Source organism: Taurulus bubalis, assembly GCF_910589615.1.
Source record: "Taurulus bubalis genome assembly, chromosome: 18".
Lineage (NCBI taxonomy): Eukaryota > Metazoa > Chordata > Actinopteri > Perciformes > Cottidae > Taurulus > Taurulus bubalis.
In genome coordinates, this window is record NC_136606.1 from 11346134 (window position 1) to 11372970 (window position 26837).

General features: G+C 41.4%; 2 protein-coding genes across 2 annotated transcripts in view; both read right to left on the reverse strand.

Annotated features, from left to right (window-relative positions):
• cd226 (CD226 molecule) lies at positions 1-3514 on the reverse strand (the record flags this gene model as incomplete). Its single annotated transcript, XM_079234267.1, has 6 exons — positions 3426-3514; positions 2374-2697; positions 1824-2204; positions 1375-1477; positions 604-658; positions 1-135 (listed from the first exon to the last, which is right to left on the reverse strand). The coding sequence occupies exons 1-6, from the start codon at positions 3487-3489 to the stop codon at positions 1-3; spliced, it is 1062 nt and encodes a 353-aa protein (XP_079090393.1). The 5' UTR covers positions 3490-3514.
• A 1155-nt stretch (positions 3515-4669) lies between these two features.
• Positions 4670-26837, reverse strand: part of rttn (rotatin) — a gene marked incomplete at its 5' end in the record, with an annotated part of 30010 nt that continues 7842 nt past the window's right edge. Inside the window, 36 exons of the mRNA XM_079234634.1 lie at positions 4670-4785; positions 4901-4970; positions 5284-5387; positions 6170-6452; positions 6894-7087; positions 9356-9482; positions 9968-10045; positions 10244-10341; positions 10585-10690; positions 10907-11109; positions 11878-12015; positions 12252-12402; positions 12730-12820; positions 13218-13419; positions 13729-13816; positions 13934-14031; positions 14117-14306; positions 14746-14823; positions 15181-15339; positions 15846-15956; positions 16087-16215; positions 17182-17401; positions 17942-18108; positions 19696-19852; positions 20536-20778; positions 21453-21644; positions 21731-21796; positions 21884-21980; positions 22516-22633; positions 23252-23337; positions 23992-24091; positions 24187-24358; positions 25022-25161; positions 25762-25878; positions 26182-26307; positions 26652-26778. Of these exons, the coding sequence (XP_079090760.1) occupies positions 4706-4785; positions 4901-4970; positions 5284-5387; positions 6170-6452; positions 6894-7087; positions 9356-9482; positions 9968-10045; positions 10244-10341; positions 10585-10690; positions 10907-11109; positions 11878-12015; positions 12252-12402; positions 12730-12820; positions 13218-13419; positions 13729-13816; positions 13934-14031; positions 14117-14306; positions 14746-14823; positions 15181-15339; positions 15846-15956; positions 16087-16215; positions 17182-17401; positions 17942-18108; positions 19696-19852; positions 20536-20778; positions 21453-21644; positions 21731-21796; positions 21884-21980; positions 22516-22633; positions 23252-23337; positions 23992-24091; positions 24187-24358; positions 25022-25161; positions 25762-25878; positions 26182-26307; positions 26652-26778 (4906 nt within the window). The 3' untranslated portion in view covers positions 4670-4705. The remainder of the gene's footprint in view (positions 4786-4900; positions 4971-5283; positions 5388-6169; positions 6453-6893; positions 7088-9355; positions 9483-9967; positions 10046-10243; positions 10342-10584; positions 10691-10906; positions 11110-11877; positions 12016-12251; positions 12403-12729; positions 12821-13217; positions 13420-13728; positions 13817-13933; positions 14032-14116; positions 14307-14745; positions 14824-15180; positions 15340-15845; positions 15957-16086; positions 16216-17181; positions 17402-17941; positions 18109-19695; positions 19853-20535; positions 20779-21452; positions 21645-21730; positions 21797-21883; positions 21981-22515; positions 22634-23251; positions 23338-23991; positions 24092-24186; positions 24359-25021; positions 25162-25761; positions 25879-26181; positions 26308-26651; positions 26779-26837) is intronic.

The following is a 26837-nucleotide window of genomic DNA, read 5'->3' on the forward strand; positions in this document are numbered from 1 at the left end:
TCATCTATCACAAAGCTGACGTTTGGTGTTGTGTGATCGCACAGACTGTAGGTTGGCATAGACCGGGCAATTCTTTATTTGCCTGGACTTCTGTGCCATCCTGGGACACACAGAGATGTTCTCATAGAGGTTTGGCTGTGAATATTAGGTAGATTTTATTAGTATATGAAGTGTTAGACAAGGAAATGTCACAGATGATAGAGCTTCGCAAAAAGTAAAATGTCAGTCTGGGCAGAAATGTGCTTTTTATGATGATATAAAATTACCTTTTTTATTAAGACTTAAGAAATTGTATTAAATTAAGTTATATTAAGTCAAATTAAAAGTCCTATATGGATTACTTTAAAGAAGTTATCATCCGACATCTTGTTGAGCTGCTCTTATACATTATCCAAAAGCGTCACACTGTGAGTTGTTTTAAAGCAGCATTAGTTAAGTCAGCAAGCCTAAAAACAGTGCAGCTAGTTACATGATGACAGAATGTGCTTAATAAAGTGCAACGGTTTTATAATTGAGTGCATGTCTGCAGAGAAGGTAAGGGAGGGCCTTAAACGTGTCCAGCGTGAAGACAAGAGTAGATATGATGACTAATGTGAGGCTCACCTGTCTCTGGGATGGGTGCAGCTTGACTCTGTACTCCTCTCTCCTGTTCTTCTTCCTGTGATGATTATTGGACACAAATAAACAAGTTGCAAGAAAAGAACAAAAACAGGATTATTTTTCAGGAGTTGGACATTTCAAATGTAACCCTTTGATAATGTGTAAAGTTAATAAGTTTTCTTCTGAAAGCACCAATAATCAAAGGAAAGAGTCAAATTGTGTCTGTCAGTCTGTGCGCCGATTTGGTTCGGACTGAAATATCTCAACAACAATTGGATGAATTACAATGAAATGGTAAGGGTGACCTTAACCCTAACCCCCATTCTCCATTCATCAGCCCCAGAGGATGAGAGATCAATCCAAGGACTCATGAGATGAGAAACAGGACAGGAAAACAGAAATCTGCTCAATAATATATCTCTAAACCTCAAAGTTTTGGAACCAGTGCTCTCGCACCACCATAAAGATTACATTTGTTTATTTAGTGAAATGTCTCAACAACTACCGGATTGCTATTCAATTTGATACATATCCTGCACCATTAGAGGGTCAAAGTATCTACTATTTCAACACCTACTTGTTTGATTGGCACGACATTTAGTTCAGATATTCATATGTGCAAGATAATAAATCCTGAACAGATCCCATGACTTTCCCGCCTTGATGCTAGAAGTTGTGGATGAATTGCCATGTGACATATGACACATTACATCTATCAATGAATAGCCCCATATTTACACAATCAATGTTTTGCTTGCTGAAGATACATCTTACCTGTGCTTCAATACGAGTATGATGATGGCAATGAGCAGAAGAAGCCCTGCAGCCCCAACCCCGATGTAAATGTACATCATGTACACAGACAGGCTGAATCCACCTACAAATGAGAGAAAATAATAATGAATAAGATACGAAAGTATTTGTGGTGAGCAACTTTGCTCACAGATCACATCAAAGCATACATGTAGTGTGCAGACACCTCCCTCGTAACAGTATTCAGAGACGCGCCACAGGATGTTATGTTTCAGCAGGTGTGAGTCTGTTGGAGTTCGCTAAATTATAAATAAATCATTTAAACTATGAGAAACGATTCATCACCCAAGCCATGCGACCGTACAGTATATATATATATATATATATATATATATATATATATATATATATATATATATATGTACATGTGTGTGTGTATTTTAACTACTGCATGATGTGTGTCGTTGTACCTGGAGCGGGCACAGTGAGCAGCACAGTGGTGGTCTGCAACCCTGCATCTGTGTTGAAGCTACAGCGGTAGAAACCGCCATCTTCCTGCACCACACCTGTCAGGTGCAGACTGACATCCAGACTGTCTGCACAGCTGATTTTGCCCCTGTCGCTGTAGTCCTCGCTCACCAGGCCCCCCTCCACCTTCTTACACACTCCGATGATGCCCCAGGGCTGGCCGTGCGGCATCTTCTCCAAAATGACTTGGTAAATGGTGCCGTTGTGCTCGTGGTTACAGCTGATGGTCAGGTTGTTGTTTGGCTCTGCCACCAGCTCTGTGTCTGTCTGGATCACCTCTGGACTGGGGGTCTCTGTGCCGTTGACTTCCTCTGGGGGCTCATCTGTAACCACAGGAAGGGGGATGACACACAGGAAATAGCTCGTCAAAGAAAGACAGAAATCTAAATGCCTCAAGGAAATGAAATAATCAATGAAGTTTCATTTTCAACATCCTCCAGCGGGGCATTGTGATTAAAGATTTCCACCTTAATATTTTCTGCCATCTTTTACCTAAGTCTTCCACCTGAATGTTCTTTGTCCAGGGGCCTTGAGGGAAGGTCTGAACAGAGCAGTGGTAGACCCCGATATCCTGGTGCGTTACATTCCTCATGGAAATACTTCCATCCATCGGCGTGGTCCTCAGGAAGTCTATCCTCTCCCGGTATTGGTGAGAAAAGGACACTCCATACTCTGGATGGAAAACAGCTACCGGATCCTTGTCTGGTACTTTGTTCCAGGACACCATGCTGAGGTTTCCGTCCCAGGGGCACAAACAGTTGAGAACCATCCCTTCCTCCAGGCGGACCGTCATGGCCTCCATCTGCGAGACAGCGACTGGATAAAGTGCATTTTTCTGTTAAATCAGAATCTAGACAGAATCATGACTCTGATAAAGCTGCAGAACTATGTAAATTAAACCAGTAAATCACCTACAATAATAACAATTTGTAGGATTATATTATAGTGGATTTATTAAATTTGTATGTTCTAAAAGTAAAACTAAGACATCATGTTTACACCTATGTTACAGAGCAAAAAAAGGCCATGTCCCCCCCCTAAACACCCCTCTCCTTGAAGATTAACAGAGCCATTCATAGCTATGAGGCCACCTCTCGGTTAATGGTAATTAGCTAATTTGAGCCACCACACAGAAACACAACTGACAACAGTCGATGATTCAAGCTTCCCAGTTTTCAAAGCCTTTTATCCGAGCTGAATGACAATTGATTTCAAGTCCACTGATGCCCTTGGGAGAGTTCTGGCAGGTTTAGAATAATAATGTCTTGCAAAACTAACAACAAGCTTTCCCATCTTCGCTGCCAATTTAAAAAACAAAACAAACAATGGAATAAAGGAATGTTTAGTTGTAATTACTGATTTTGAATGAAAGATTAAAAAGGGATGAAACTACATAAAAAAAGCAGTTAGATAAATTACTCACTTTTCAGATTAGCCCACCGAGACAGTGAATGCCAATTTCAACTTTCAATAAAAATGTTTTGACACAGTACTACTCATGAATCTAGTATACACTTTAAAATGTATATATATCAACTCCATACCTTTAGGAAAAGGAAGAAAGATGAGTACCACAAAGTACCAGTAGTCCTTTTGTACAGCTTCCATCTTGCCCCACCGAGGGAGAATGAAAGCTGCATTGATGAGACGAGTAGAGCTGCACTTCCTGCTAGCTCTCTGGCTACAGGGGAACACTTGAGCAACTGGGGCGCTTCATGGGAGCCCACTGTTGGCTCATTCCACACAGAGGGGCACTTTACCACTAGAGCTGGGACTGGGAGGCAGGCTCATGGCATAATGTGGCACGGTGGGATCCATACGGACGTTTTCTCAGTTTTATCGATGTGCCCCCTCAGATAGACCTGGAAATCTACAACAAGATTTTCATCCTACATGAAATCATTTCTATCCTTCAATTTGCTCTTTTGACATTTCATTAAACATGTAATTAAAAAGGGGGGCAAATCTTTTAAGGGAATGATGAACTAAATTGATGCTTAGTTTGTAATGTTTTTAAGATTTCTAAGAAAGACAGTCAGTCACATCTTTTGAAAGCTATTGGATGAATTAAAGGAATGTTCCACTGATGTTCAAAATTTCTTGAAGATAAATTACTTTTTTGTTCACGTTTGTGTATTTTTATTGAAATACCTCCACTACATTGCCACAACATTTGGCAAAGACTGGCCTGGTCCCCAGATAACAATTGGCAATAACTTTCATCCGGCGCCTGTCATGAGGTCAGAATGTCTGCTTCCCCATTGTGGCCTGCAAAACTGATGACGTTCACATAAGCCTCATCTGCACTTTGTGTTAAGTGCTCATTTGCAAATGTTAGCACGCTAACTAGCTAAATTGAGATGGTGAACATGATAAACATTACACCTGCTGAACATCCATATGCTCGCATTTTCTTCAAATATGTTCACATGCTGATATTGGCAATGAGCCTCATGCATCCCGTGATTAAGTACAGCCTCACAGAGCGACCAAGCCTCCTGTCGTTTCCTGTGAACGCGATGTTTTAAGTGTCTGCGGACGCTTCTCTTGGTTATCGCCTGAGGTGGTCGTATGTGAACAGCAACATAACACCCCCCAACCACGACTGTTTTTGAAGCCACAACTTGTGTACTTCCTGAACAAAATCATTGCATTTAAAAAACACCAAAGTATGCTGTTAGTTTTTAGTTTGTCTCAGTGAAAACAGACCATACAAGACAGCAGCTAAAATCTGCCACATGGCACTTTAATATCAGAATCTATTCATATATGATCATTATAAAACATCATACAAAACAATAATATATAAACAACATAAATACAATTAGTTATTTAGCAGCTGGGAGAGGTTTTCAAGGCACTTCAGCAGGTAGGTACTCAAAGGATCCTGCTTGTTCTCTGCATCTGCGGTTCGTAGAAAAAAAACATTGTGAAACAATAGGAAATGCCAAACCTAATGTTCACATTCAGCACAAGGGCAGGTACCCATGTGTCTTCATCAAAGTGAATAAATGCATACCCTTCTTAGACATGGTACGCGCCTCCTCAATTCTCAATCGAACAGAGGGACACTTCAAAGTAGTCTTTGCCTTTGAGGGAAAATTACAAAGACAGATTAGGAAGCAGATGAGCGTTCTTTTTTTCAGTTTATAATCAGGAGATAAAAAACGTTGGTCATTTCCCCTGTATGTGAGAGGACAATGAATATTTCAAGCGGATATATTTTGAGGAGCAGACAGAATGAAGACACGCCACGATATCATTTGACATGCATCACCAACAAACTTCAATACCAGCCAGTGAAATGCACCGGCACTAAAATGGAACTGTGTGTGTGTGTGTGTGTGTGTGTGTGTGTGTGTGTGTGTGTGTGTGCGTGTGCGTGTGCGTGTGCGCGTGTACCCTCTGATTGTTTTGGAGCAACGCCCAAAGTGCAGATGCTCCCATAGAGCGAGTTTCCATCTCTTTGCTGCTCAGACAGCAGAGTAACACCTTCACGGCTTTGTCTGAAATAAATAAATGCAGATAAGCGGCATCCATCAACTGTCGGAAAAACATCAATGTGCTGAAAATATAATTCTTTTAATTCAATATGACAACAGTACTATTGAAAGGGTTCATAGTTATCAAAACAAATCAAATATTAGCATATAGAAAACTGTTGACCAATATAGCACAACATATTTATATCCTACGGTGCAAATAAATGATAAATGATATTCATGTGGATATGTTACAATGGCAATGTGGTCATATCGCGCATTTCCTGCAAAATGATTCATTGATTACAATCATACTACACAATATACACAGGAAATGTCATCACGGAAAACCAAAATACACCCACCTGGAACAACAGCTTGTATTGCACGAGGGGGACACACTCTATCTTTATACTTCCTCTCCTCTGTTCATCCAAGTGTCTGAGAATCATTAATCTTCTTACACCTTCTAGCATTCCTCCTACTAATTTAAATGAATGTGTTTACCGAAATGTTGAACTACTTATTTAATATCCAGTGTTTTGATTCTTTTTTTTTCTCCCTTCAATCTGAGCGATCGCAGAGCAGATTTAATTATCAAGATGATAACAATAACGTTTTGTATATGATAAGACTGCCAACCAGAAACCAACTGGCTTACAACAGAAATATGGCCACACACCTTGGTGCATCTTCGCTCCCACTGTGGTCTGTTCTCACAAAAGCAAAACATGTTCAAATCTCCTCTTTCCCTTTCATAACCCTGACTAAGATCAATACAACCAACCCCTCCTCCCCTTCCATACCATTGGCAATGACATGTGGCTTGTTGGCAGGGCAGAAGCAGACGTTGTGAAGGGTGAGAAGTGCGTTGCGCCGGTGCGGTGCCAGGTTTGCCAGCAGTTCCAGGGCTCCGGTCACCCTAAAGATACTCTGCTGGCCGTCCTCTGCGAATGAGAGGCTGACCAGCAGCCTCAGCCACAGGCCCAGTAATCCCCCACCACCACCACCACCACCACCCATGGATGTGGCCTTCACAGCACCCGCCTTGGGCATTGGCACTGACAGGAAGGCTTGCAGGAAATTATTCTGAGAATGACAAAAAGCAAGCAGGGATTTAGCATCATGTCGACAGATCATTAAAAGCTGCTTCCTGGTTTGGAAAATATTTCACCAGCCAGCAGAGTGTGAGGGAGAGATTTCTGAGAGGCTAAGTGCGAGAGAAGCACATGTTTATTTATAGCAAGTACCCTGCATTTATTTTTACTTTGCAACACGGCATATCACACTTATCTTGTAAATTTGTTACATGAACCTAAAAGCTGTTGAATTGGCTCATCTGAGCAGATATATTCTAAAACAAGTTATCCCTCATTTAGGGAAATAACTGATGCTCTTCATATCTCACTGATTTAAAAAAATATCACTAAGTCAAAGCTTCTGTCACTTTGCAATCAGACACTTACCTCTACATGTTTGTACAATAAATACTGTCCCCCATGTTGTGTGCACTGTGCACCAGGCTTGTACCTTTTGCAGGAGGCATCTACAGTCGCGGGACATGGCGAGGTTAGCCAAGAGGCAGAAGGATAGCTTCTGGACGGGGCTGTTATCTGGGGCGACCCCTGAGGCCAGCTTCATGATGGAGTGCATCAGAGAGTTACTAAGGGAGCCTTTAGATCCTGGGGCAACACTGGGGCCACCGCCACAAACACAACTGCACGCTGGGAGGACAAAAAGAACAAAACAACTTTATTGATTAATCTGATTATTTGTATTTGATCAAAGTTCAAGGTTGCAAAGATAACTCAGATTTTATACATACTGTTGATATATTTGAGTCATTTAACAATCTTCATCTCCCACACACCAACAGACACAACTGCATTCACATGCCATACTCCCGATCCCCGAGGAAGCCAATCAAGAGTACTGCTGATTGACATGTTTGTGCCGACATCCCAAACAGCAACTAAGGGCAATGGTCCCGCCCAGTGCAGTGGATTGTGGGTGCAGAAAATTTGCCTTCCAACCAATAGTCTTAATATTCCTCTGCTAACTCTGTATTATACTGTGCGATTAGCCTACCGTTAGCAGCTATGGTAGCTATTTTTTTTTAAAGTTTAACACTCAGCAAAATGTTGTTGGAACTGGTGGATTCTTACTGTTTATCTTAAAGCTAGCTAGCTGTCCAGCCGGCAGCACCGGCACCCGCAAAAATAAAGACTGACCCGCCGGGCTGCACGGCTGTCTGCTCACTATACCAAAACATCTCTGCATGACTGCATGCACAGCAGGTTTGCTGTAAGCCGTCTAGCCAAATGACAAAAATGATGAAGAGTGGAATTATTGTACGGAGACAGAATTAACTTCACCTTCGTGAGCGCAATGAAGACTAAGCTGCTGAGAGAGACACCAGATAACAGACACTGAATCGAGTTTGGAAGCAATAAAGCCTCACCTGGTCGCTTTGCCTGTGAACGTTTTTTATTTTCTAACTTTCATCTTCAATTATTATGAACGAACTGTGACTGGTGATGAAAGCACATTCCTTTGACTCTGGCAGGGAGGGAACTTAGCCTTATGGCTACAATTTATTTTCAACTTGGCCATTCAGAAATGTAAACACAAATAGGTAACATACCAATATCTCTTTCTGCATCAGTACAACTGACTTGACTAATTGCTGCAGCTGAATCCATACAAAATACAGAAAATAACAAACTCAAGATAAGCTTGACAAGACATAGTCTGACCCTGATTGATGTTGCTTATCGGAGAACATGACAGCTTGTTGGTTATGGTAATCCTGGAATAGTAAGATATAGCAACAGGCGTATGCTGATGTTCGCCCCAGGTTATTTCAATACCTGTCAAAAAAGCTTGTCTATCAATGAATTGACGAGGGAGGTCTGCTTTATAATGGATCTGCCTCACTGATGTGAGTCAAAGGTTTTCCCACTGCTGCTACAAATCTCCATTTTTTTTTAACGATCATTCTATAGAAGATGGGGTTTTTGTTTTGTTTGTGTGAGCTCATTCTGGGGCTGATACAAAAATATCTGTAAAGATATGTGTGGCACAGATGAAAACAACAATCTGACTTGAACTAGCAGTGCAAACAAAGCTTTGGATGAAGGAGGTAGACTGGAGATGAAACATTCCATAGAAATGTAGCAGTCTCAGGAGAAGAAATGGTAGCCTGAGGGTGGATGGTGTAATACTAAGGCTGGCTGCATGCAGCCTGAACACAACCTGCTGTTCAGTTAACCTTTAGGGAAATACTGTGCCCGACTTCACTGATTTCTGGTGCCTCACAGTTTGAGCTTGTGTGGGGTCTAAAGCGGGAGTGTGTAGATCAGAGCACATGCACCCACTGAGGAACTGGTGCCAATCAAACGGAGACAGAGACACACACACTCTCAGAAACGTTCATAAGCGTTGCACATGAAACTTCCTTTCCTTCAATGATGAAACTGATTTCCATTGCACAACTACATCATACACAAACAGATCAAAGGGACCACGAGCCGTTTAATCAAAGTAAAATTTCCCTACTGTTTCCTCCCCACGAATCTTGCCTTTTCTGCAAGTCTTTTGCTATTCTGATTTCCACATATACAGCTCGTACATTTGCATGATGGAATACCAATATCTCCGGCAACACAGAGATGCTTTGTGCTTCCCCTCATCATCTCCCACTGGTCTGAAACCCGTTGGCGTGCATATAGTGAGGCAGCCATGCAGCCTGGTCCCTGGATCCTGACACTGTGCTCATTGTGACTAGCAGGCAAGCAGGCGCTGGTCTTATACAGTGAGAAACAATGTTGTTCAGTGGTCATTGGAGAGGACAATGGGGCTCTTAGTGTAAAGTGTGTGTGACTCAAGTCAGATTGCTAACTGCAAACAGCGGCGATGGGCAGGCACGGGCCAGGCACAGTGCCTACACAAACAAATGAGACACACAGTTGCACACAGACAGACACACAGACCTGTGGTGCAGTTGGCCGTATAGACGCAGAGAAGCTCCAGCACCGCCTCCATGGTGGGGTCATCCAATAGTAGCCAAGGCCAAAGAGCATATAGTGCCAGTGTTAGGCGAGCATCTGTGGCCACCACCTACACACACAAATAGATTTCACACACACACACACACACACACACACACACACACACACACACACACACACACACACACACACACACACACACACACACACACACATATATTAAGACCCACATGCAGGCATGTACATGATTACGGATTTATACAACAGCACAAACACAGATGGCAGGAGCCGTTTCACTATTTTCCTAAATGTACAGGAAAAACACACAGGGAGGAGAGTAAATACTGCAGTAGAGCCTCCCTGGCTATTTAATCCCAGGTAACCACCAATGAAAGGCCACTTAGAAAATGAAAACCAGCTAATATGCTCCGTGAGTAATGCCATTACAGGGTTTAAGAAGCTAAACTTGCTAGGATGCTAGCAGGGCCATGCACATTTAGGTGGATCTCATTTCCAGGCACAGCATTTGTACTCTGAGGTCCCATTAAAAAACCATTAGCAGTGGAGAATATAACGGCAGATAGAGAGGCTCACTTTGCATTCATCGCTGCGGTAAAGAGCATTCCGCAGGATCTCCACAGTCAGCTTGACTTCCTTTAAATAGCCTTCTTCCTGATGATATAGAAAGACAAAACAAAGACCAATATGTTGAAAACACTGCCTCATAACAACAATTGGGCTAACTGCTGCGAAACTGACAGATATTCATAATATTTGTCCAAAAACAAAGATTGTTATTCTATGCAATGGGAAAAACACAGGCAGCACAGACACGATGAGACTAGAAATTTCCAGCCGGTCTCTGCTCACCTTTTTGCGGTGGGAAGCCTTGCCGGGTCGGACGGACTCCAGGTGGAGCTGGGAGTAAATTTGCTTCATTTGCTCAACACAGCTGTCAATTAGACCAGCTAAGAAAAAGAAAAACAAACAGTCAGAGTGGGATGTTGTAGTGTTCATTTCACATTAAATGAAGAGTTATAATTATAATTGATCACTTGAACACTTGATTGAACTTCTGATAATGGTCGTTTTACAAGATAGATTTAGTGTTTTGGAAACTTTTATTGTGTATGAGGAACCAGCAGGCAACAAGCTAATAACACATTTTTTAGTTTTCAGAGTAAATAAGATCCTGAGCATTGGGGAATTACCTTTGGCTGCGTGGTTTTGAGCTGTGGGACTGCAGGCCAACAGTGCCATCAGAGCTCTGGCTGTCAGCTTCTTCAAAGGGTCCTGAAGGGTCCTCTTATCAAAACTCTGGCACCAACAGTCAAGGAGGGAGATAGTGTTCATTCATAAAAACATAATCGCAAACGCTCAAAAAAGATGGCGTCAACATTTTCGAATTCTTGAAACTTTGCCATGAGCACATACATTGTTGTGTATGAAAAGTAATCAAGTTTAGACAATTCTAATTTCTACTGTGTATCAAGGTTTAGACGGACTACCACGAGCCCCACCACCTCCACGTACCTGCAGTAACAGTTCACACAGCTGGCTGGCTGAGGGACCATTTACGATGTCAGACAAAGCCGGAGCATGTTTAGAGTCCGAGGTCGTGACCTCTACTCCCAGACTATTTGTCTCCACTGTGAAAATTGTACTGAGAAACTGCAGAGCCACTGTGTGGAGAAGAGGGTCTGCGAACTTGTCATTCACACACACTGATAATGTTCCTACAGACACACAGGGAAAATAAAAAGGTCTTTCAATGAATGACACTGCAATACACACACACACGCACACAAAATGGCAAATCCATTCTCTAAATCCCCTGACAGATATTTGTCCATGACTGAGGCAGTATGCACCGATGGGGAACACACTGATCATTTGAATGTGTATGCAGACACCAAGCTGCCATAAACAAGTACACACGGACATAAATACAAGCACAAAGGCTCAGCATTCATCTTTTACTGGACTCATCACATTTCCCTGCTGCGCCATTAATCACAGAGGAAGACGAGAAGGAGGAGTAGAGGTAGTATAAGGACAGGATGCAATTATCTTATCCCAGCATCTGTTCAGGGAAGTTAATACACACAGTAATGATGCTTTTTTTTAATACCAGAATTAAAGCTGCACAATGCACAATTTAGTGATTTACTGCAATCAGCATAATTACCCTAATGATGATTATTATTCTTTGTAAATTGGGGAGAAAAATAATTTTACAGCCAGATTTCATGTAATTTATCAAGATCTTGATTCATAAAACTTAGTGGGCTCTCCAAATTAAATGAAACACCTAAATGTTGCCAAAAAGACAATAATCTATTATTATAAATAGTGAAAAATTATCCATACTAAATTATTATAAACTAATTCAGCAGCCTGAACCAGAATATTTAATTTAGTCTCTTTCATTCACTCTCTTTAACATATTTAAACACTCATGCACACACACATACACACACACACACACACACGAGACTCTGTACCTGCAAATGTCCGCCAGCGTCTCCCCAGCGCAGCAGAGACAGATGGGTACGCTGCCGAGCTGTCCCTCCTCACCAGAGTAGCCAGGAGCATAAACACGTCTGCCCAGCACACACAAACCACGTCCCGGGTACCTGCATCTAAAAAAGGGAAAGACTGAGTCAAATTTGATGACAGGAAACAGTCGCACACAAATCTCACTGTAGAACGTACTGCACGGAGAGCTGGATACATGTATGAATAGGAGTTGCATTTGAAGCAGTGTTGATAGTTTTTCGGAGCAATAACTGTGACATACAGAATACTAGATAGGGAACATATTGAAAAGCTTTTGAACTAATAATGAATCCATTTGGATTTAACACACGGCTCTGACCTAATTCTTTGGTATCCAGCATGAGTACTGCCACCAGAGTAGTCAACAGCTGTTTCAGGAAGTCCATCTGGCCAATCAGCTCCTTGCTCACCATGACACATGACCTCAGCAGTTTGGAGAAGCTGGACAGGAATTGAAGTAGGATGGCAAACTAGAAACGCGCAGTCACACAGGAAGACATTTTTACAAATTAACTGAGTATGCAAACAGATTGCACACATTTATTGAGCAGCAACGGTTAGAGGAAATATGAAAATGGATGTATAGTGAGAATAAGTTATTCTATGGTAATAGCAAATTTTCCAAGCTGCAAAAACAATGGTACACTTTGAGTATAAATGTATTCCACCCACACCAAAATCTGGAGGTGCTCTCAGACAACCTGCACTGAAGCCCTGTACGGTTCCAACCCACGCTCAAGTCAGAACAAAAAAAAGTTGAAAAACTCTTCAGAACTGTCTATCACAGTGTTCATCACCTGGATCTTGATGTCTTCTCTCTCCCCTGATAGGATGTTGGGTGTCTTCAGCTCAGCCAGACATTTCTCAATAGGCCCAATATCCACCAGACTGAAGAGGAAGGAAAAGATTATGTGTTTGTAAGAAACTAGCTAGAGGGGATTGGAGCCACAATTAACATTAATTCTCAGCTGATATACATATGTATTTAAATAATCTTTAATAATTATAAAAACTAGGGTTAGGGCTCAGTGTTGATTTCATGACTTATTTACACTGCAAAACCATTCTGCCACCACAAAACGTTTGATATTTTGATCAACAACTAAAACAATGAATTACTTTTCCATTAATAGACTATTCGTTTTAATCAAATAAACACAAAACATTACAGCAGCAGAACCAGGAAGGAATTCATACTGAGAATACAACAAAGCCAGTCTGAGTTTTATTCACAATTAACACATTGGAGAGTGCGTTCATGCGGTCTGAGCATGTGGCCTCTTACCTGGCCAGCGCTTGGAGGAGCTGGTTGTGTTGGATGGCAGTGAGGGTGAAGTCTGGCAGGATGGCCAGCAGGTTAGCCAGCAGGCCGCAGTGGGCTGTCAGGAGGTCGGGAGTTACCATGACAATGGGTTCCAGGGCCGAGGTCTCGCCCTGTCGGGAGTCGTGGGAGGTCACCGAGTCGCTGGCGTCTGTGTCACTCTGGCCTGTGAGGCACAACAAAAGACAGCTAATAGATAGTGGCTCTCACACTGTGTCTGGATGTAACCACAGAATCTAAGACACTACATTGAGATAAAATACAGAGCAATGTTAAACTTTTTTTTTTGTATGTATATGTAAGATATAAATGTGTGGCGAATGTTTGTTTTTAATAATAATTAAAAAACAATGAGGTTCTGTGCTTCTTCAGGATAATAATATGATGGTATATGGTATGAAGAAGGAAACCATCATGTGTTATTATTACTGTGAATGCATGTGTATCCATGGACACACTCCCTCTGCACTCGTACCTTGAGTCATCAGTCTGCTGGCAGGGGGATCTTCCGCGCCGCTCAATGGGGAGGGACCCTTTGGGGTGTGTGGCCCCGAACCTCTTATCTGGAATAGACAACATGAAGATAGTTGTCCAGAGGATCTACCTAACTTAATGCAGCCGTTTATTTCCCACAAGCTGACGTGTGTGTGAGTGTCTGAAGGTACAAGGGCTTTGCTAACCACGGTGCTGGATGTGGAGAGGGAGCTGGAGGGTCTGCTAGAGTCGGTAGTTGGTGCAGGGGCATCGCATCTCCAAAACCATAGAGAGTTCTCAGAATCTAGACAAGCACATACGCATATTGACACATCAATGTACACTGGGAAAGCAACTAATAATAATGAAACACAACAAATAAAACCTACTCAGCGAACTGCTCTCCTGAGGATGAGGTCCACTGGCACGAGGTTGCAGATGGAAAGTGTACCTTCCTAGGTAACATTTGGAAGCAGAGAGAGCCACATGCTGGAAGTACTGGCAGTGGTAAAGCAGAGCCTGGAGTGCTGGAAGACCCACCAAAGACACACCAGACACCTCATCGTGGACACATGGGTGCTGGAAGAGGAGATAGTTAATGTGGGGAAGATCCAGAGATGAGTCCACATCCACTGACATTTTAAAGATAAGAACAGGGCAAATTGAAGAGGAGATTTTTGGTTTATTTTTGTATATCTGTCTTGATACAAAAATGCAACTCGATAAGCCTTGTTTTTAAATAAATCATATTTAGTGATGGCCTCCCAAATTTATTTGTGTTCACAGGGATTTAAACTTAATTATTTTGGATTTGAACACGGGGAGGCCTACACCCCTGTAGAGCTTCAATTTTAGAAACACCTCTGGTCTGTAGTCTGCAGGGCTCAACAAGAGGAGAATGGAGGGAGGAACAGAGGAGGAGGTCGGGGATATAAACAGAGAGAAACTGAAAGAAGGGGAGAGAGAAAACATTTCATGGTCTATAAAAGCTTTTTAACTGGTTGGCAGAGCTGCTGACCTGCCAGTGGGAGTCCTTGGCCTCCTCTGTGTTGGCAGGCATGGGCATCACCATCAAGTTCTGCAGAATAAATGCAGCCTGGACAAACAAGAAAAGAGACATGCAAGAGACGGGCCAAGTAAGACTGCATCAGCAACAGTGCCATCTGCCTGTATTTGGCTGGTAATACATACAAGTCCAGCCACATTTCCTGACCATAAATAAAAGTGAAACTGGCTTTACTCTAAATCATTTTTATTGGTGTATGGTAATTCTGGGACACAACAACGACAGAAAGTGCCACGTTTTAACAATTTACAATACATGGGTTAGCTTTGGTCAATCATCTCTGTAAATACAAAAAATAACTCTTCAAAAAAGGAAGTTATTTATTTTCTGTGTAGAAGCAAATACAAATAACAACAGCAGAGCATGGTTGTAGTTCTAATATCGTACCTCCCTGCGCACCATGCTGCTTTCCTGCTGATCCAGGAGGATGTTGAGCAACGTGCCCCACAGACCTCCGCTGATGTTCTGACAGCTGGCACACAGAGCCTGGCATCCGCTGGGCACCGTGGACAGAGCTGCACCCAAACCCAAACTGGCAAACCTCACCTAGTGGGAGTTGGGAGACACAAATTTGAGTGGATGTGTGAGGGAAAAACCAGTGAAATAAGAAAATAAATGTGATGTAGGTGAATACACATCTACAGACCAAAAACTATATTGTGAATGTGCATTTGGCAATGCTGGTTATTCAAAACCCTAAACCCGCATTTAAACTGATGATGGCAACGACAGACTCTAGCTTGTCGAGGGAGCGTCTTAGAATGACTTGTGTGAGAACTTATTTTGGGAGACAGACAAGAGACTTTGCTATGACTAGCTGTCATGTGCTTCTTTTTGTCTGCGAGTTCTTGCGCAAATCTTATGAGTTTCATTTTGTCCCAAAAGTCAAGCATCTGGAAACTTCTTTTTATGACAGAAAGAGTTTATGAAGTTCGGCTGAATAATAAATAGTGAACAGCTAAACATTGAAGACTGGAGTGTCATATAAAAAAAGTTTATGTGTTTGACTTATTATGACTATAAGAGAATGAGAAGCTAGAGATAGTCCCCACCTCTTGATCGCGGTCGACCCATAGTGGGACGAGCCAGGCCAAACCAAGCTGAGAAGCAGCAGCATCCTCACCGGCTGCCTCGTTTCCCAAAGACCACTGGGATATGAAGTCCTGATGCAGAAAAAAAACATTGTTACATTCCAACATTTCTTAATACTGTGTAGACTGGTGCCGACTTTTAGTACTTGCATCTCACACTGATTTCTTTCAAACCAGCAGCATAAACATTGCTGACACTTGCCTTGTCCTTGTTCTCGACCATCATCTCATGGGACAGGTGAAGCAAGCAGATGACAGCATTCTTCGTCACACCTTTCCCCATGAAAGACATGGAGTTGCCTCCCCACTCGACATAAAATGATGAGATCACCTGTGTAAAGTAAACAGCGTCGAGGATGTTTAATTAAACAGCAATGCAGGGCAATCGCGTGTTCTTTTGTTTCCCTTCATCTTCACTTTGCAAACACAGCTGACAGAAGTGCACGTTATTTGGATTTGGCACACTAAGTGGCATTTTGACATGTTGCTTCCCGTTTCTGGCAAAGACGTACCGGTGTCTGAGTTAATGATTACTGTATGCTGGTCATGCATCCAAAGGAAAAAATAAATACAACTGAGACTAATTATTTTGCTTTGATGTGCCATCAGGATGTGGGACTGCACCGAAGAGCAGATGAAGAGAGAGGAGCCCAAGGCCTGCTGAGTTTTAGGGCCCTTCAGTGCCAGGAGTATCGGGTGAGAGGTCGGTCAGAGGCTGGAGAAGACGGGGGTGAAAGTGTTAGGTATCCGGTTGTTATCACCGAGATGAAAGCAGCCACCAGAGATCATGACTGTAAAGGAAATTAACCTTCAATCTTCATGCAATCTTAATTTATGTCCATGAGAGCAGCCCATTAGAACAATCTAAATGAAGCAGCATAGGTATTGTGTTATTCCAGTGGGGTCTTCATTCCAAATTAAAAATAAAAGTTTAGACACCTCTGTGCTGAGGACTGCTGTGCAAGCTGGTCTACACCATGTTGCGCTATTGTTTTATAGACCGTTGAGCAATCAAACAGATGGAATAGGCAAGGTTGATTGATCTCACCAGCATCTTCACAGTGTGGCATATCTAATCAATGAGAGTGTTACCTATTGCAATGCACGTTCTGTAACCACATTTGTGCTTAACTTTAATTAATTCCTCAGAAAGCACCATGCTTTTCCCTTTTTATTCATTTCTGCAGGCAGTCTCATCTCTGATAAGGCATATGCCCATGTAACAGATGAACATATGCACACATTCTATGAAGAGCTTCACACACACATACAAGCACACACTCATACACACACAGACCTCTAATAGCCCACTGAGATACTTGGAGCAGAGGACGATGGGCTCCAATTCAGAGTAGTGGGAGCTCCAGCCAGGCTGGGCGGTCAGGCTGACCATGCCCTGCAGTGTTCTCTCCAGGCTGGGAAGGCCATAGAAACGGGGGGCATCAGAGACCCTCAGGCTCTGAAGCAAACGGACTGCCAGCTGGCTCTTGAAAGGGCCGGCTAATGCCAGACATAGCCTGGGCAGACAGGAAAGGACAGAGTGAGAAAGAGCAAAGCACAAGCAAACCAGACAGACAGACAGGAGGGTCGACAAGAAGCAGGAGAGAGAAAAAGAAAAAAACACACAATGAGCATACCAATTCTTTTTCATAAGCCTCTGGCTTTTATGCGTTTGGCATTCATTTTTATGTTCCAAGTGACTAAGCTAGTCGGTTTTCCATCACTAAAATAATCCCTTCCCCTTCAGTGGAAGAACACTTTACTCTCTGAAATATACTGTATACCTGTTTTTAAAAAGGCAGAAATGAGTACTAGACTGTATGTTTGATAAGTAAATGAAACTAAATTATACTGATTATAGTATTATAATAAATACAATTACCTTTCAAAACGATAAACAACTTGTGAAATTATCAAATAGTTTAATTAAAAACTTTATGGCTTGATAATGATATTCAAATTGCAGTGAAAGACAAAGACTGATAATAACTGTGGCTGTCACCTGTCTTGTGACTTCAGAGTGAAGTGTGAGACGTCTTTGCGTGAAATCACCCTACCTGTCAGTGGTTTGCGTAAGACGGAGGAGTAAGACGTTAAAGAAGCTGGTGAGTTCTTTCTGCAGCCTCTGGCCGACGTGGCTCTTGAGTTCCTCCGGCCCCCCTGTGCTCTGAGTTGAGGCCTGGGTCTCCACACCAAGGAGCAAATTAAGAATGGACGCACTCTCCTGGAAAATTGATAGATGAAAGAACATCAACAATTTTCAACAGTATTTTATATTTACAGTATATATTGTATATATGCTTAAGGATTTCTCCCATCTTAATGTTATAATGCCCTTTTAATTAATTGACGCTCCTTTAAATGTTTGTTTTAGCAACTAATTTATTTCACATCTTAAAAGCGCCTCCTTCTTTATACCACCAACCCTTTCCGTGCTAATCTCTGATCTAGAAAAAACAAACATGCAGAATGTCTTGTTGAGCAGTGCACATATAGTTAATAAGAGTAGGGAGCGACAGATGTTCCTGAAACAGCTCAGTAATTACAGAAAAAGTCAGAGCTGCTCACCCCTACCAGGCATTCAATCTGAGTCTGCTTTAGCTGCCAGGGGAGGGCTTATTGTTTACACACACGTTAATGAGAAAACCAAGGTGAGAGTGATTAAATCCTAAAAGTAGCTCTCCCCACTAAAACAGTGTGGTGATTCTTCTCCTCGGGCAAAAATATGAATCCAACTTTGTTTTAACAGCTCAGGAAATAATCTCTTCCGCAGGTCTGAGGTGGTACGCTGTGATACTATTTTTCGGCCGTTATGAGAGAGTAATATGTTTGGCTTGTGATCTATTCAAGCTTTGATTACAGGTATATAACCCTCTGTGTTGGAGAGGAGAGAATCTAAACAGATTACAAGATAACAGAGATGCGCACACACAGATATTTTACAAACATACACACTCATCAAAGACAAGCTACAGTACGGTTGTACACATGACAGTAGGGCTGTGCAAAAATATTGATTTAGCTAAATATCGGGACCATTTCGTAAACAATAGTGTATGGATATGTCCGTGACTACTATCGATACAGTAAACAAAAATCCTGTTTTAAACAGAGTCAAATGTTCCGATTATGTCACACCATATTTACGACATCACAGGCAGTAACAGCGCAGAGTTTCTAAAAAATGGGAATAGGAATGGAATGTGAATGGGAAGGACCAGAATGACAGACAACTTTACCTAATGCACTTTATTTCATATGACGTTTATGGCATCTGCATGCAAGTAGAGTGTATGTATTTTATATTCAAATTAAGTTGTGGTAAGTGAATTAGTGAAAAAGTGTTCAGCGACACAATGAGAGTACAATATGCACTTTATTTTCTTAGACTTTTTATGGCAAGTGCATTGCAGTTCAGCGTGTTCTCTTCTGAGTGATTATGTGCAATACAAATACCTTTTGAAGTAGTTTTGATGCAATTTGTCTGCCGAGTTATCAATATATGATGTACGTATCAGATTATCGAGGTGGTATCTATTTTTGAATTTTCATTAAAAAAAAATTGGGTATTGCAATATGTAATATATATAATATACCGTACTATGACACGTGTATCGTGATGCGTATTGTATTGTGAGGTGCTTGCAAATACACAGCCCTAAATAGTACATCATCTATACCCCAACCAAACTAACTTATACCAATTTGTGTTAAAAATAATTCTCAACTATCCCTTTAGGTAAAACCTAAAAAAGGATTTCTTGAGTAAGGTATTACTTTCCTACTTGCAGACAGTGTAAAATATTTGCACCTGGTTGAGAAGCAGCTCCAGTATCCAGCGTAGGTCCTTGTCTTCTGGGTCAGATGCATACTCTGTGTGCATCTGTTTGAAGTAGGCATTCAGAAATGCAACAATGCCCACGAGCAACCTCTCATCCTCAACACTGGCTGGACGCACCTGGAGAAACCTGCTGGGAGGCAGAGACAGAGACAACAAGAGGAAGAGAGCATGGTTAAAAGAAAATTTGAAAAAAAAAGTAACTTAGAAATTCATTATTTGTCTCGTATATATTTAATACTTGTTTTTCCAATGAACAAATGAGTAAAACATCATTGTACAGTGGAAATATTAATTGCAGAAACCAGTGACAAGTATTAAGACATATGCTGCAACAGTAAATAAGAAAAACCTACATTTTGGCAGAGGGGTGGAGATAAACTGATCAACTGAAATAGTTTGCATACTTGAATGCACTTTGGTCGTGGCTCCTCTTGTTTTTGTCATTACTGATGTATGCGATTTTTATTATTTTCATTTAGCATCTTTTTAATATTTCAGGATTAGAGTAGTTAGAGAGAATATATATATATATATATTTATTTATTTTTTTAAGGACAATCCTTCAAAATAAGACAAAGCCATACTGAGCTCACTGAGCCATAGAGATCAATTGGTCCAGATCAAGAATTGTTTTGCTCAACAGCAGAATTAATAATAATAATAATAATAATAATAATAATAATAATAATAATAATAATGTCATAAAATCCTACCATAATTTTCTTAATTCAGAAACCTTAACAAGACATATTTTCTGGTTATTAGCATGTAAAGTACAAGAATCTTAAACTGAATTTGTATCCAGTGCACCTCGTCACTGCTGCCTGCCAGCTGAGGGAGTGAAGTGTGTTTCTGCAACTGTGGATGGGGATGTGAGGGATGGCCAGTTGGTCAATAAGTAAATAGAGGCTCAGCCTGGAGAGGGCAGAGGTCACCGAGCTGTGTCCTGCTGCCGTGGCGATGGCCTTGATGCAGCCCTGCAGCGCAGTGGGAAGATGCACTGCCTGCAGCGACAGAACCTGTGCTTCTGACAGCTTTAAGTCAGGATGAAATCTGTAGGGACAAAATGTAAATGGTTGGAAAAAAACATATATTCAAAAGCAGACTTATGTGACTATTGATGTGCTCACAAGTGTGCTGCCTCAGAAGCATACTAATGACTTCATTAACAAACATATTTGATCACCAATCTTGGGGGATGAGACATTTAAGAGAGAATTACTTGTCATTGAACCAAGCAGAGGCGGGCATCAAAACAGCTACAATTAACAAGCAATCCTCAAGAAAACTGTCAAATTATGTCAAACCAATATGAAAAACGTTATAAAAAAGGTAAAAAGATAAATAGGACACAACAAAATCATCAGAGACAAGGAATGTGCCCAGAGTTGTACTTTACAGAAAAAGGAACAAACTCATCTCAAACAAGTACACTTCTCCCAATCAGAGCAGTCAGTGGATTGATCAATCTGGGGTGTGCTTTAAACGTACTTGCTGTAATCAAGCCGGTGAGAACTGTGTGGGAGACAGTCTCATCTTTTTATATTATGTCACATTAGAAGCACGGAAGACGGATGAAACACAAGATGCCAAGCCTTTTGAAACAAATTATTTCCTACAATTCTCCACGAGAGAGAATAGTATCAGAGTGATGAGTAGCAGGTTTAATATTTATATGCACACGTTAAAACCCCGCGGCCTGCCTAAGAAAGCATTAGGGTTCTTACTCAGCAACATCGGCGGAGACGCCATGTCGCTCTTCAAGGAGGTTGTCTATCCCAGAATGCCATGCCATGTTCCAGGCTACCTGCAGGGCAAGGCGGGCGGGAGCCAGGGTCAGGAGGTCAGAGGACGAGGGCAGGACACAGCAGTACGGGCTGACAGCGTGATGCGTCGCTGCCTGGAATGGGATGTTGTACCTGGGAGAAGAGTAAAGGTTCATATTGCTTGTGCAGTGCTGTTGAATGTTAAATATCGATAGTCATAACTTTACAGATTTGTTTACCTGCGTATTACCGACAGTGGCAGGGAGAATGGTGTGAGGGTCACATCTGTGTTGGATGTGTTCGACCTGATAAGATACAAAAAGCAGGTAGCACAACACATTATTGAATGGGTGAAACATGCATTTTAGGAAAGATGGAAAAAATAAACTCACCATATTTCAATACTGGCAATTTCATCAAATAGCAGTAAAGTCATCAGGACAGCGATCTCATTTCCATTGCCTCGGTTCTCCTTTAATATCAATGATGCTATGATGAAGACATAACATAGACAATTTATATAACCACTCTCAACCTCATGAATACATGTATATGATATCATTCTTGAATTAAATTAGAGTGACAAACAAAGTTTAGAAAACCCCGATGAGACTTCCACCGCATGTCAGGCCTTTGCATACATTATAGCGTTAAAAACGTAAAAATAAATGTTACAATTGTGAAGCAGAACTTTTTGCATAAAACCTCTGTCTGTATGTGTGCATTTCTGTCTGAATCTTTAACTATACCGGGAGTGACAATCAAGATGTAACCATTTTAATTAAATTGTATTTATTATTCTAATTCAACATGAGTGACTGATAATTGAAGCACAAATTATGCAGAGATGAGCACCATGGCAACTAGTTGCATCATACTAATACGCCAATTAGTGCAGTGTGACTACATGAGTAAAAGCTATGCATCAATGGATGACTTGTCATCCTTTTTTTTAGAATGTGCCCCTGAGCTACACAACACAACGTGTATAGTTGTTACTTAATGAGTTGCCTTGTGAATGTACCCCTGAGCAGTGTGAGGAGCAGGAGGTTGCGATGTGCCAGACTGTGCCTCAGAGATGGATCAGCATACACCAGCTTCCTCAGGATACATACACAAGGCTCCAGCAGGCAATCTAAGCTCTAGGGAGAACAGCAACATATGCACCCAGTGTTTAATTGCAGGGAAACACAAACAAACACACATATTCTCTTTCTGGCTCCTCCTGCTGTGTCTCTCCCATACACATGCACAGGGTCTTTTCACTGTCTCTTCACATTAGCGAAACCCAAAACTGCTCAGGTTGCAGGCAATGGAGGGTTGGGACAAATATAACCTGCAGGCATCCCACTCGTACACACTTGTTAGTTGAGACAAATCATTATTTGTGGCCCTGTTCCTTCACCTCCATGTAGCCAGACATGCTGGACGATTACCCCTGTTAGCGGATTCTGATTCAAGGCCTGGGAATGATCAGCAGACTGTAGTTACTAGAGGGCAAAAATCACTGCTGACCAAGGCCTGTCTCACACTATTAATACAGGCCATTTCACCCTTCTATCATGCACGCCTCAGTGGGTTTCCTCCACATCCGCTGCAACTCATGTACTCACATGAGCAGATATAATCGAGGACATGTACACAAACGGGAGTGCATGGAACTGTATTTATGAGGTGCAGGGGTTGTTTCACTTGGCTTCGACAGCAATTCATTCAGCACACATTCATTTATCACTTTGCCAACACAGGTGTGTTTTTACCTTGTCGCGGTTTACGCTCCCTGTGATGAAAGAAACTACTTTGTCTGTTATTCCAAGACTCTTCAGCACTGGGTGCATTGCTGTGTCTGCAGGGAAGTAAGAGAGCAATTTAATATACAGACAACATCTGCATAATTATAAACAATTTGCTTCTTTTGCCTGTCTAAAACATATGGTGGTGGGAGGGAAGGAAACAGCTCTCACTTGTCACACAATTTATAAAACACAACTTCATTTTATTACTAGAACCTGGTTAGGCCTTTAAAACCTATTATAATGTGGTGTTATTATAGAATATCAAATTCAATATAATTCTCAAATCAACTATTAAGGGGATGTGAATTGTTAGCAACTACATTCTGTTGTAACACTTTGCAGTCATATTATCCCCTTTACAGAGTTGCAAGTACTTGTGGTGTACAGAGTTGGTCCAAAGTATAACCAGCCAGTGTGTTTCCTCTTAAAATATGCCTCCACACGAGCACTCTCATAAGACTCAAGCATTAGAGAGGAATACACAGACAAAGACTTAAAAGGTGGTTTTAACGTATTAGCCTGACAGAGCCTAGATTCAGCATGGAATGTATTAATGTATGTTGTTTAATATATGTATTAAAAAAACATAGATGATAAATACATTTTTAGATAGATAAATACATTTTTAGATAGATAAATACAATATGTGGATTTATAACAAATGCTGTATATTAAAAAGGCAGTATATTTTACAAACCGCTGACCTTGTAGCACCACAGATAGCTGCTCTGCAGCTGATCTTTTCAGGGAGATGTCAACAGTGTTAGAGGACAGGATACAAAACAGCTTCTCCACCGACTCCACCTAGCCACCATTAAACACATCAAGTAATACTTTATATTTGCCTGTGCAGAAGCGTATCCAAGTGTGTTGTTCTTTATGTGCATGTGGATTGATACCTTAAGGACAGACTTGTTGCTGGTGTCCAGCGTGATGTCTAAAGGGTTTCTGAGGCAGAAGAGATTGGGGAGCGAAGAGATCACCGTTTGATCCAGGTCTGGTCTGGCTGTGTTAGCATCGTCATTGCTGGTTAAGTGGAGCAGGATTTGTTGCACTGCTGCTAATCTCACACTGTTAGTAATGAGCACAGTTTATGCAATAGATAGAGTTAAATATTTCATTGAAAATCATACTGTTTAAAATAGCTTGAAAACCACACAAAAGAGCTCTATTCAGGTGGCAAAGCGAGCCTTTTGCCTGCATTAGACTACTAATACATCGTTAAAATTGTTACCTGCCTTTTTTGTGTTTGTTTTTTCCACAGAACATCCAAATGGTGATTGGTTGTCAATAATCGGCTGGCAGGGTAGATACATCTATTAGTTTTTGCCTAAATGTAGCAGGGCTTGTCTCCTGGCCAGTGTCTGGTATTAATTTCCATCTCTATCAATATTCATGGCCTGGGACTGGATAGCGGTTTTACAAAAGCCTCAAAGAGCACTTAGATGACTTGATAGACTTGATATGAACATCAGCTGACAGCACCAGACAGAGGCAATATGTCCATCATTATGTGTTTTAAAGATTATTTAGACTCTCAGGAGTTTGTCTGAGCCCTGAGACCCAATGTCAAACTAATCAAACAACTTTGCAACGCAAAGACACAAAAGAAACATTCCATCAGAGACGTATACAAACACACATCTCTGATGTGTGCAATCATCTGGGCAGGCAAATAACACCCAAACAAAAACAGAGAGAGACAACATTGACAAAAGAAAGAACCAGACTCACGTGGGTTGTTTGGTAAAAAGAAGTCTGAGCGCTGCTTTTAGCTTTGCTGTGCTTGGAAACACGTCGTCTCTTGCCACGTCCGACATGTCACTTATCAGCAGGACGCAGTTTCCCAGTGATTCTTCAGTGCCGGCATAACCCTGCCACACACACACACACACACACACACACACACACACACACACACACACACACACACACACACACACACACACACACACACATCTCAGACTGCCTTGGTAGACAATGGAACGAACTTTGGGGAATTCCAGCTAAGCTGCACAACAGTAAATAAAATATGCATTGCTTTGATTATGGGTGGTTTCATTTCGTCTCTCGTTGACACGGTGGGCCCATCTCTGAATGGCCTCCTTGAATTAAATCACACTTGACAGCCTAGTCAAAATCTCATGTATATTCATGAAGAATTTCCAGGCTTTCTGTTGCCTGAAACTGAACAATTAATAAAAGCTTGTTTTTTTTCACGCAAAAAGGAAACAATATAACACAGAATATGTAAATGAGAGAATAACTACATTTTTCTCACTGGCAGCTCAATATAAAGTCTTTTTAGTCCAAGAGCGCTAACATTTAACTTTTGATCATAGTTGTTTTGATTGTGTAGAACATACACCACATCCCCCGTGCAATAAATGTAAATGTAATAAGTTCCAATCATGACGCTGCTATATGAGCTCTGAAGTACAAATACAACATAGTCTCTACAGGGAGTACCACACCTGTAATATGGGCATGACCGGGTAAAGTGCCTCATTGAATCTGTCCCAGGTTGATGCTGTCATCATCAATCGTCCTTTGAGCAGGAATAGCAGGATATCCTTGGCAGCAACGTTCACCTATAGATCACAGGTAAACTGCTGAATTCACAAAGGCGCTGCTGGCAAAACATTTACTAGCAAGTACTGTCAGTGACGGACTTCTAAATGCCTAAATCACATGACACCAGTGAACCCTGACAGCTTAGCATGACCTTAAAGCAATGTACAATAACTTAGAAAACACACAGAAACCCTGTACCTATATGAGTACTTGCGTTTGATCATATTTATTCCTTTCAACTTTGAACTAGCATATTAAGGATGTACGGTCTAAAAGTCAAGTTTGTTCTATACAAATAGTAAACATGTGCTTTGGTCTACCTTCTCTGCAGAATCCTGAAGTCCAAAAGCACTTATTTCATAGAGTACCCTGTGGTGGATAAGGAAGTTGATTCCACCACAGGCTGCTGATTCCGGTCGTGACACATTCTGGATGCCAAGGCAGTCCTAGGGGTGCATGTAATCACACCAAAGTACATAATAAAGTATCACTATCATCTTACTTGTGCTCCTATACAAGAGTTCCAATTCACTTTAATTGTAGCCATATACTCTAGACGGTAGTTAGTAAAAATGAAAAGCAATTCTGATTTTTAAATGTCAAGTGAGTTGTTTTTTTTTTTTTTTGTGCACGCTGTTGGAAATGTGTCATTCATCCATCGTTATCTTACTTATTTACATATGGGTGCCACACCAACAACAGACCCACATTATGGATTTATTCGCCATCATTTTAGCCATGAACCTGCACACTCTCATTTAAACACTGATAATAGATGGCTTGCTCTGACCTTGACCAGGTTTAAAGTGTGTTCGTATGTTTCCATCTTGACAGGCAGTGACGGATGAGACAGCAGCTTGAGGAGAAGTTTCTGGCTCTCTGTTTGGAGGAATGGACTGGGCTGATCAAACTTCCACCTAGTGATGGACGACCAAAATAATTCAAACTCGCATAAAAATAATAAAATATAGAAACG